Raw genomic sequence first — 12,843 nt, 5'->3', positions numbered from 1 at the left:
CTGTACCCTATTATTGACTGTAATTGCCTTGACCTCCTTTTAGCGCTCTTCATTACTCTATCCATTACTAATATAAACAAAACTGGGCTGAGACTGTCCCCTTGTTTTATTCCTCTCCATAGGTTTATTATTGGCGATCTGTTTCCGTTTATTTGTACTTTAGCAAGTACGTTTCTATATGTACTTTTTACCACGCTTACTATCTTTTGCGGGATTTGCAGATCTTCCATTACTGACCATATTACTTCTCTATTTATAGAATCAAAAGCAGCTTTAATATCTCTAAACGTAATATATAAGTCTTCTCCTATTTCGTGTTTCCTTTTAATTGTATTTCTCAGTATGTATATATTATCTGTTGTTCCTCTTTCTTTCCTAAAAGCCGCTTGTTCTTCTTCTAGTTTTCCTTCCAGTTCTTTCCTGAGCTTCCTTTCTATTATCCCGGTGTAGACTTTATATACCACTGATGATAAGCATATAGCCCTATAGTTATCACATTCCGCTTCATCTCCTTTCTTGTGTATTGGTATCAATAAATTTTCTTCCCAGTCTTCCGGTATCTTTTCTGTTCTCCATGCTTCACTCATTATTTCCAGTAGCCAAAGCTTGCCTCGTTCTCCCACGTACTTCATCATCTCCGGATCTATGTCATCGGCACCTCCCGCTTTTCCAATCTTTATTCTTGCCAATCCTTCTTCAATATCTTTGATATGAATTTCGTCTACTCGATTGTCTCTATCCACTTCTCTTGCCTGCTGTCCTCTCTCCTCATTTTGTTGGTTACTTGCCTCGAATTTTTCTTAATAGTGCTTATTCCATATGGTTAGTATGTCTTGTATGTTTGTTTTCAATTAATTTCGCTCATTTCTAGTTCCTCTTATTTGTTTCCTTTTTGTTCCTTTCATGCTCCTTATTTTATTCCAAAACTGTTTATTGTTATTCCCAAAACGTTCTTTCAATTCTTCACCGAATTCCTTCCAGCTCTTCTTCTTCGCATCTTTTACTAGTTCTTTCACTATATTTCTCTGTCTTCTGTATTTGTCTCTGTCTTGCCCTTCATTTGTGTTTATGTATCGCTTCCACATTTCTTTCCTCTTTTTTACAGCTTGCTTTATTTCCTTATTCCACCATCCAGTTCTTTTATTATTCTGCCCATTCTTTCTTATTCCACATACTTGTTTTGCAGTGTTCCATAACGTGTCTCTTTAATTGTATGAAATACAATAAATGAATTCAAGTTTAAAACATACTGTTATATCATAAGGGCTATCATCATCATCAACTATCTCTACTTTAGCCAAAATCTTCCTCCTCATTCCTTGAGCTCTTGTCAGGGCCCCTAATTATTGTTAGCTAGCGGTCTCCATTGGTTGCGATTCTGTTCCAGTTGGACTGCTTCATGCAGGAGTTCTCCCACCAAAGTCTACATTTGGTCTACCCATCATGTTGGACTCTCCACCTTTCAGTGTCTTGTCCCCTTTGTACTGCCAATATGGCTAATGTAATTTGGGTATGCTTGGTTCACTTTTTTTGGGAACACTCACGCGTTCCTTTTACTAGTATGAATATGCATTGTTCTTCGGGTATCTCTGGAAGTAGAAAGTTCTTTAGCCGTTCATTGATTATACATTATGTAGCACGATTTTAAGTGCATGATTAATAAGGGCGATGGTTCTGGAATTGATGCATATGGTTAGTAATCCTTTTGATGGATAGGAACAAAACTTGATTCGCACCTCTCATCAGAATATTCTCCGGTGATCCATATCCTGTTCCAAATATCTAGTATTTCATCTCTACTATTGCATCTCTACTATTGCTTTTATAATATCCGATGGTATGCTATCTATCCCTGGAGTTTTTGTTTCTTAGTTGGTTGAGTATCCTCTTTACTTTTGCTCGTAAAGTGATTTGTTCTGCTTCTCTGACTGCACGTTTCTTGTGTTCTAAGATTGTTGCATCTTTTGAACTGTCTTTTTGTAATTATGACCAGTAATTGCAATGATCTCTACAGTTGGAAAAATGAAAGAATACCCATGAACGAACATATAAAACACGCTGTATTTTCCTGTCACCGTATCACAAAGGAAATTTTCCAGTGCAAGTACATGTAACAATAATTATTACATGTACTTTCGCTGGCCAATTTTTTGTGTGACACAGTGACAGGAAAATACAGCGTGTTTTATATGTTCGTTCATGGGTATTCTTTTATTTTTCCGACTGTATGTCAGTTTTATTTCTCAATTATGGTCTTCAATGGCTTAACGTTGTACATTTTATCTTTCTGCTTAGCTATGCTATTTCTCGTGTATTGCTTCCAGTTTTTGAAGTATGGGTTAGTATAAATCTCCTGTTTTCCAATAATTCTTAGGTTTCTCGTGACATTTAATATTTTTTGTCCTTTCAGATTTTTTGGTTTGCATTTATTTTCTGCTGAATGTAGCCAGCTCTGTATTCTATTCTCTCTTTTATTTATCTTCTAATATTTGTAGTTTCCCTTGTTTATCAGTTTCATCTTAGCCATACATTTAACACCAGAATAGAAGATTACTCAAAAGATCCTGTCTCAATCTCCTAACTTGAATGTTATTACTTAGTAATAGGGGGAAGCGTCTTAATAATAAATATAATATGTAGGATACAGTCGGAAAAATTAAAGATTACCCATGAACGATCACATCAATCACATATTTTGTATTTGCTGGCTTTTATAGCAAAACGAGAGAGATTATTAATAATCTGAGTAATATGTGATTGATACGATCGTTCATGGATAATCCTTCATTTTTTCGACTGTATTATATTTACTAGGTTTACAACGTTCTCCGTCTTCCGAAACCCATTCGCCATTTCTCTCTGTCTGCAGATTGATCTACTTGCAGACCTCTTTTATCTATGGCTTTGTTTATTCCTGCTTGCTAACTTTTCCTCGGTCTACCTCTTCTTCTTCTACCGTGCGGTTTCCAGTTTTGTACTTGTTTTGGGATTTTGTCCTCATACATTTGCCAAACCATCTTAGTTGTATTTCATCATTTAGTGTATGTTATCTTCATTATTTCTCGTATCCGTTCATTGATGACATGTTCTCTTTTTTATTTTCCTGCAGCTCTTCTCCAAAAATCGATTTCGGGGACTTCTAACACTTATTGCGATTTTTCCTTCATAAGCCATAGTTCACAGCTCTATGTTATAATGCTTTTTACTACGGCTTTGCAGATCTTTTTCTTATGTTGATTGTTTATCTGCTTGTCCTTATAGTACTGAGTTTAGAAGCATACTATCAAATACGTAGTCGGTAAGTTTATCGTCTCAGGCAATTTATTATTTATCGTTGATACATTGTTACTCCTATTTTATTATCTGCATTGCTAATTTCTTCTTTTAATATAGGTAACCAGGTTCAGCTAGATTCTATTCAGTAGCTTGCTGTATTTATAAAACTTCATTAGGTTCTAAACATCTGCTTGATTCGGTAGGTGCAGCTTTCGTTGACGAAACAATTAAACATCAGCTCCAGCTACCTAAGGAGTACTCCATATATTCCGCCGAATTGTATACCACATCTAAAGCCCTACAACATATATCAAACCAGCCCAAATTGGAAGCAGTCATTTTCACAGATTCTTTAAGCGCAGTACAAGGAATATTAAAGGTTTACCCAAACCACCCAATACTAAGCCAAATTAAAATTGATCTAGAAGAACTTTACAGTAAGAATAAACGGGTAGAATTTGTTTGGCTTCCATCTCATGTAGACATAATAGGTAATGAAAAAGCTGATCGGGAAACTAAAGAAGCCTGCTATACGAATAGACCAGATAAAGAGCTCCTAGAAATTCCTCATTCCGACATTCAAAACACCATCACAGAATTTTCAATGAGAATATGGCTCGAAAGATGGAAAAAACTTGACGACAACAAACTACAACGCATCAACCCAAATTTGTTACCAAAAAGGGATAATGCCACAAAAACGACGAGATCAAGTCATACAACACCGCTTGAGAATAGGACATACCAGGTTAACCCACCAGTACCTAATAAAGAAAGAACAACAAAAACTGTGCTATGTTTGTGATATTCCTCTGACAAACGAACACATCATTGTGCCCACTCTATCACCTGGAACGACTTCAAAGTGATTTACCAAGTGACATGAAAAGTGCTCTGAACTATAGTAAATGTGATAAAGTGACTAAGTTTCTAAAACGAACTAAATTGTACAATCTAATACAAAAATAAGCTTAAGTTCTCAATTGTAATTAGTTGTTATAATTAGTTGTTATAAGCAAATTTTTCAGTCATCAGTTTTCCCAGTGCTTAGAGTATAGCCTTAAGGTATTCTTGGATATAACCATCTTTACGAGCTCGATAGTGTAATGATAACTAATTCTGCAACTTCAGTCAGAGATATTAAACCAAATTAGTTTGGTTTCTTGGACTTTGGGACAGAGTGAGAAATAATTAATAAAACACCACAAACCCTGGGCTACCAAAGGTATCCGCATATCAGCCAAAAATATGCGCTCACTATTGTATATCAAGAAATTTGCTACCAACGTCTCTGTCACTCAATATATCACCAAGTACAGGGTAACCTATCTAAAACTCATCAAATCAGCTAAAAAATCCTACTATCAAAATCGTATGGAAAGCTCTAAAAGTGTTGCAAAAGAAACTTGGTCCATAATAAACGATCTTCGAAATAGAACGCACGCAGTTCAAACATTTGCCCTTCCAGACCCGGAAAATCTAAACGAACATTTCGTTAATGTAAGTAAAAATATAACTTCTACTATTTTGCCACAAAAGGTCCCATTTCCTATCTCCCCAATTCAGGAGTGTTCTCGAATTCATTCTTTTTAAGACCAATCGATACATCTGAACTGATCCAAACTATCAATAGTATCAAAAGCAAATCATCCTGTAGTACTGATGGACTATCCATAAAAATCTTCTCAAATTTCACAGAAAATGTGTTGGAAATCCTCGTCTCACTAATTAATGATTCCTTTGAAAGAGGCAAATTCCCAGAGTGCCTAAAGATAGCCATTAATATTCCCCTTCATAAGGGTGGTTATATATCTAAAGCTTGCAACTATAGACCGGTATTGCCTTACTACCGGTACTTTCAAAAATTATTGAGAGACTCATAAAAACCCGTCTTATGTCCTTTTTTATTGATAATAACATCTTATCCAAAAATCAGTTCGGCTTTTTAACTAATAAATGTACCACTGATGCCTTGTTTTCTGTGCTTCATGAGGTTTACCAAGCACTAAACAATAATCTTTATATTGCCACTGTTTTCTGTGACTATGCCAAAGCTTTTGATTGTGTAAATCACGACATTTTGATTAAAAAACTAAATTTCTATGGGACTCGAGGTATTTCTTTGAATTTGTTCCAATCTTACTTGAATAATAGGAAACAACTAGTTAGAGCAAATGATACTGACTCTAGTCTCAAAAACATTGTATGTGGAGTACCACAAGGTTCAGTATTGGTTCCTCTACTGTTCCTTATCTTTATAAATGACGTCACTAACTTAAAAATCGATGGAAAAATTTTTCTTTTTGCTGATGATACCAGTATCACTTGGAGCAACTCAACTATTGCATCTCTTCATGCAACTATAACTTCTGATTTGCTTACGATAAAAACTTGGTCTGACTCTAATTTACTCTCTTTTAACGTGGATAAGACAGTAGCATTATCCCACAAAAGTGCTCTTTAACCCCTGCTTGTTAATAACAGCCAGATCTCTACCGTTGAGTCTGTAAAATTTCTTGGTATTTTTTAGACAACAACCTCAAATGGTCCCTTCATATCGATTTGTTAAGTAAGAAACTCGCCTCTGCCTGCTATGCTATAAGATCTGTTTCGAAAGAGCTCAATTTAGTATCTTCTAAACTAACATACTTTTCCTTGTTCGTGTCTCATCTTCAATATGGTCTTCCTTTTTGGGGTTCTAGTACAGCTGCCCAACTAGATGTTATTTTTAAATTACAAAAAAGAGCAATAAGGTATATGTTTGGCCTCAAAAGAACAACACATTGCAGAAGTTACTTCAAAGATCACGGCATTTTAACCCTTACATCTTTATATATTTTAGAAACTGTTTGCTTAATTCGAAAACACATGCATGTCTTTCCAGCAAGGCCTCGTCATGACTACTCCACCAGAAATTCAAATTTTGATGTCTATTTACCGATCCCGTCCTCTGAGTTAGTAAAGAAATCTATATTATATTCCGCAAAAAAACTGTACAACCATCTTCCTTTACAACTCAAATCTGCAATATCTTTCCCCAAGTTCCGTAAAGTGACAAAAGCTCATCTATCTAAAAGACCATATTATTCAGTAGAAGAGTTTCTTAATGACTAAGAAATTACAGTAATGTACAAGTAACCAAACTTATCTATATTTGAGTGTCACATGCAGCAGCTTAAACTTATTAGTTCCTATGTCTATAAATAGTTTACTTTGTTGTATGTTCACTTTGCAATTTCTATAAATTGTTGCAATATATCGATTTTGTTTTTTTTTTAGTTAGATATTATATTCTATAATTGCCTTAAAGAAGGTTGTTTACTTTAGGCAGAACAATGCCATTGGCTATTTTAGCGTTCATTTTTGAAGTCACCATATTACAAGCACAAGGTTTAAAAGGCTTTTATACTCACAGAGTTTTACAATTTCTTGTAATACAACCAAATGAACTGCATGATCCAGGCATTTTTACAATTTTTCTAAACCACAAACCAAAAGATTAACCAATATACAAAGCCTGTGTCTTAACTAATGATTTAACAATACGTACTCTTATAAGTAAAAATGATATTTGTCGACCACAAGATTATTTGTTCTTATTTTTAAACTTTTTAAAACTACTTCGACAAAATTCCATGTAAATAATATCAATAACATGGGAAACACGTGGAATTTTAAACATTATTTTTATAGCGTAGGAAAGAGAGGTTGAACCTCGCAAACGGGACATAAGTCCGGTTTTATTTTTGTTCCGGTATATGAAGGGGTGCTTATTATAAGACTAATTTTTCTTTAAAAATTTTCTCCCGGGAACCTCCATTTTCATCCCTTTAAATGAGGTAATTTTTGGTTTTTGCGAACCGTAGCCCTTCCTGTACGTTTCGCAAAAAATTTCCTTAATAGAAATATGAAGAGGATATATTTCCTGCTATTTATTCCCCTAGAGCATATGTCTATCACCCACCGTTTAGCGGGGGTGGCGCCCCAAAGTTGACATATTTTTAAAAAATATGTTTAAAAAAAATTCCCTAGCTGTAATGGGAATAAAGAAGAAACCCTGCGGCAATTAATCACAAATAAGTGGCTGTTTTTTTGGTATAGGTTTCATTTAAGGACAAGTGCCCATTTTTTAAATACAGGATGTTACATTTTAAAAAACCCATTTCTATACCATCTGAACCGCTTGTGCTGGAGTAAAAAAACTTTCAGCGATTACCCATGTACTGATGTTGTTTAAAAATTTGTATGATGCACCCCCATTTTTTCCCCGGAACCGCCCCAAAAAAGGAGAATGGGGCCGTAAACCTTTGGAGGGCTCCAGTTCTTGTTTTTGTTTCGTCACCTTTTCGTTTTATTGATAAAATACTGATGACAAATAAAAGAAAACAATGTCAGCTACAAATTATGACCTGTGCATATTTTATTTTCTTCCTACCCTAAAGCCTAAAGTCAATTTTTGCATATTTTCTTTATTAATTCTCATTTTACCATTTCCTTCTATTTTTGCTATTTCCTTCAATGGCAAATGCCAAACGGTAAATCAAATGGTAAAAAAGACATGGAAATAAACGAGAGAATGGGACGAACAGGAAGCTTATTTAACGCTACGAAAACAACATTTTTGGGGAAAAAAGAGATACCGGAGAAAGTAAGAACGACAATCATTAAATCAGTAGTTAGACCAACAATCATGTATAGCAGCGAGTCATGGACATTGACGGGGAGACAAAAATCCAGAGTCAATGCTATGGAAATGAGGTTCCTGAGGAAAATAGCAAATAGAAAGAGGACAGACAAAATACGAAACGAAACAATTAGACAAAACCTAAAACTGGAACCAATCAATGAAAAAATAGTGGAGGGACAACTAAGATGGTTCGGGCACGTGTGTAGAATGTCGAACGAGAGGCTTACAAAACAAGTGTTCGAAACGAGAGTGCAGGGGAGAAACAAAAGAGGAAGATCGAGAGTTATGTGGGTAGATGAAATCAGGAAAGAAGTCGAGAAGAAGGGATTGACATTGGAAAGTGCAAGAAACCTAACGCAAGACCGGAAAGCATGGAGACTACAATGCCAAACTCAACTCCACCAGCCTTACACCTAAAGGTAGAAAGGCTTAGGACTAAGTAAGTAATTCTCGTTTTTGGGGAGGATTCGGGGAAAAATATGGGTGCATTATACAAATTTGTAAGTAACACCAGAGCATAGGTAATCGCTGAAAGTTTTTTTACTCTAGCATAAGCTGTTCAGATGGTGTAAAAAGGGGCTTTTTTTTAATTTAACACCCTGTAATTAAAAATGGGCAGTTGCCCGACCATGAAACCTATACCAAAAAATCTGCCACTTATTTGTGATTAATTGCCGCAGGTTTTCTTCTTGATTACCATTACGGTTAGGAAAAATATTTTTTTTTAAACTTGTCAACTTTGGGGTGCTACCCCCGCTAAACGGTGGGTGCTAGACATATATGCTGTCAGGGAATAAATTGTAGGAAATAGTCCTCTTCTATTATAATATATATAAGTAAACCTGTGCTTTTGCCTGATGTGGTATTCCCACTGACCAGTGGTCATTCTTTATAAAGTATGTAGAATAAGTAGGATAGAAAATGTTAAGTAGATAGGTATAGGAAAATATATTGTAAAATAAATGAGCAAAATTGGTGAATCGGCGAATGAGCCTTGAAGGGCCCGTAGTCATACAACTCCAAAAAAAATAGTCCGCTTCACATTTCTATTAAAGAAAGTTTTTGCAAACCTTACAGGAAGGTCTGTTTCGCAAATCTCAAAAATACCCCCTTTGATGAAAATGGGAATGAAAATGGAAAATGGCAAAATGCGAATGAAAATGGGGGTTCCGGGGAGAAATTTTTTAAGAAGAAGTTAGTCCCATAATAAGCACCCCTTGATATATCAGAAAAAAAAAAATAAATAAAACCGGACTTGTGTCCAGCTTGCGAGGTTCAACCTCTCTTTCCTACACTATTACATTTTTGCCCCCTTATTTGATTGACCAACCAAGAGGATAACACGCGCAGAACATTTAAAAAAATCGGCTCAAATATTTCCATACAGTTGTATCTAGTTTATTATTACATTATATCTATCTCTTATACAGGGTGTCCAGAAACTCTACCGACAAACGAAGACAGGAGATTCCTCAGATAAATTTAAGACATTTTAACCTAATTATTTTAGTCCGAAAATGCTTCCTAAGGGACCTAGAGCTCTTTGAAGATGGCGTCTTGTAATTAGTTTTTCTTAAATAACTCCAGAACGCGTTTATTAAGAAAAATAAAAATTGGTACGCATATTTATCTTCCAGAGATAAATCGATCACATTTATTGTGAACTTCTAGTACCGGTCATAGGCGTCCCTTTTGGGCAGGGAAACAGTTATTTTATCGCATAGCTTTTATGTCCTTAACTTTTAAGCATGTTTAACACTGGATTATTAAATTATGAGGTATAATAGTACTAAAAGGTACTCTTGCTTTAAGTCGGTAAAACACACCGTTTTCTAGGAAAATCGATTTGAAAATTTTTCGTTATTGAATTTCCAAAAAAAAAACCATTTAGAAAAGCGAAAACTGGTACGTTTATTTATATTCCAGAGATAAATCGATTTCATTAATTGCGAATTTCTAGTACCGGTCATAGGCGTCCATTTTGGGAAGGTCAAGGGTTATTTTGTCGCATAACTTTGTTGTCTTTAATTTTTAAGAATTTTTGACTTTAGATTATTAAATTATCAGGTATTCTAGTACTAAAAGTTACTCTTGATATAAATTGGTAAAACACACCGTTTTTTAATTTTTTTTTCAATTTTTTTTTCAAATTCAAAAACGATAAATTTTTAAATCGATTTTTCTAGAAAACGGTGTGTCCTACCGACTTAAATCAAGAGTACCTTTTAGTACTAGAATATCTCACAATAGAATAATCCAGAATCAAAAATGCTTAAAAGATAAAGACAAAAAAGTTAAGCGATAAAATAACCGTTGCCCTACCCAAAAAGTACGCCTATGACCGGTACTAAAAGTTCACAATAAATGTAGTCGATTTATCTCTGGAAGATAAATATGCGTACCAATTTTCATTTTTCTAAATAGAAGCGTTCTGGAGGTATTTAAGAAAAACTAATTACAAGACGCCATCTTCAAAGAGCTCTAGCTCCCTTAGGAAGCATTTTCGGACTAGATGAATTGGGTTAAAATGACTTAAAATTACATGAGGAATCTCCTATCTTCGTTTGTCGGTAGAGTTTCTGGACACCGTGTATATTTATCTTATATATCTATTAAATACATTAAGTTTTTATTGTTGTTATAGGTTATATCTGATGCCGGACGAAAGAAGATATCTACAATCAAGACAAAAAAAGAAAACCTGTAATCCATACTTTGATGAGACCCTGGTATTTCAGGTAAAAACTGAAATGGTTTAACATTACTTTTAAAATATGATGTTATATTTTAGTAGTTATAAGCACAAAGAAAATTGAAACAATACATTTGCATTTCATATTTCATATGAGATGAGAGAATTTATGAATGAAAGAACATAAAAAATATCAGTTTGTTAGATTTACCGTTCCTTTATGCTATGCAACTAACAATGCACAAGCACTAGCACTATTGTTTCTGTTGAATTATTTGAATAGGCCGTACTATAATGAATGTACCTGTACAGGGCCGTAACGTGAGAAAGAGTAAGCTATGCAATAAAGTGTGATAAATTGCTTGTTTTAATATCCGAATAACTCCGTATACTAATCACAAAAAAGGAAGTAAGCAAAAAAGGGGTTTTAAAAGAACAACACGGATAGATGCCTTCAAAGTACCTAAGAATAAATGGAGAAAAATTCCGAAGTGTTTTAATGAGTATGTTCGAATTTGATTCTCCACATAATATGGACCAAATCGAAGACGTCAACAAAAACATAAATAAAAAACGTTCTCGAAGCCGGAATATAGGTCGCAAAGAAAACAGGGGCTAAAAAGACAAAATAAGTAATGAAACTAGACAATTAATAAAGGGAAGAAGACTACTAACGAAAAACAAACGACATACCTAGTTTATCATTTTAATAATTATAATAGTAATAATTCAGTGCCGCATGGCGCATGAATGGCTTATAGATATATTGAGAATATATAAGTCGATGATAATATAGTGACCTTTTTAAAGCATATAATGACAGAGTGGAAGACTAGAATTAACTTTCAAATACCTGGCGAAAATAACATACTGAAAATATCGCAATCAGCCGGGGCTTGTTCCAAGGAGATTCGTTAAGTCCACTGTGGTTCTGTCTAGCTATGAACCCACTATCTCAGCTATTGAAGTCCACAGACGCAGCTGTGGCTTAATCATCTAAGCTTAATCATCTGTTGTATATAGATGATTTGAAATTAATGGCTTCCACTCGAAACCAACTAGAAGAGATCCTAAAAACTGTAGAATCCTTTTCAAATGATATTAGTATGCATTTCGGACTAGACAAGTGCCGTGTTTTAAATATAGTCAGAGGAAAAGTACAGCCCGGCGGATTCGATATGCAAAATGGCCAGAACATCGATGCTATTGGTGAAAACGATATGTATAAATATCTTGGCGTAATGCAAGCGCGGAAAATTGACCAAAAGCAAACGAAAACTGAGATAACTGCGTAGTTTATACGAAGAGTAAAACAGCTGCTTCGTTCATACCTTAACAGCAGAAATTTGTTTAAGGCACTAAATACCTACGCATGTTTCGCGCTCAGCTATCCGTTTGGCATTGTTATGTGGACAAAAACGGACTTAGAAAATCTTCAGCGAAAAGTAAGAACACACCTCACAAAGGCACAAAAACACCATCCTAAAAGTGCAGTAGAAAGAACGACATTACCACGGAATCTAGAAGGAAGAGGATTTATGGACATAGGTGGGCAATTAGATAAACAAATTGCTAACTTAGGAACTTATTTTAAAATGCAATCTGAGACATCTACTCTACATCGCGCTATTTGCGCAGTAAATTCACAACACCGATCAAACTGAGGGAACCACAAATACGCATAAACCACCTCACTAAAGACGAGAAACTGGGCACCTGGATGGGTAAACCTCTGCACGGGCGACATCCCAATGAGGTCAGCCAAGAATATGTCGACAATACAGCGTCGAACTTTTGGTTGAGATCAGGAAAGATGCTACCTGAAACGAAGGGTTCATTACTGGCCATTCAGGATCAGGTTATACCAACCATAAATTACCTGAAATATATCATCAAAGACTCTCAGGTTCAAAACGACAGATGCTAATATGGATGTCAAGTCCAGGAAACCATCCAACATCTTACAGTGGGTTGTCAGGCATTTTCTGCAACTGAATACAAGGAAAGGCATGAATCAGTAGGAAAAATCCTCCATCAAGAGATAGCTATCAAGCTGGGACTTCTCCAAACGGACCATCTCCCATATTATCAATACGTCCCTGAGAGTATGCTTGAGGATGGCAACTACAAGCTATACTGGGACCGCACTGTGCTCACAGACCAAACAGTAGCACATAAAAGATCAGAT

At 35.2% G+C, this 12,843-nt stretch overlaps 1 protein-coding gene across 1 annotated transcript in view; it reads left to right on the top strand.

Moving 5' to 3' along the window:
- The window catches only part of LOC114329602 (synaptotagmin-15-like), a 465,421-nt gene that overhangs the window by 90,901 nt on the left and 361,677 nt on the right, over positions 1-12,843 (top strand). The window contains exon 3 of the mRNA XM_050657061.1: positions 10,608-10,701. Coding sequence (XP_050513018.1) covers positions 10,608-10,701 — 94 coding nt within the window. The remainder of the gene's footprint in view (positions 1-10,607; positions 10,702-12,843) is intronic.

The sequence above is a fragment of the Diabrotica virgifera genome, chromosome 7 (genome assembly GCF_917563875.1).
Source record: "Diabrotica virgifera virgifera chromosome 7, PGI_DIABVI_V3a".
NCBI classification, from domain to species: domain Eukaryota; kingdom Metazoa; phylum Arthropoda; class Insecta; order Coleoptera; family Chrysomelidae; genus Diabrotica; species Diabrotica virgifera.
The sequence above is the reverse complement of the archived record's forward strand: the minus strand, read 5'-3'. Positions and strand labels throughout refer to the sequence as shown.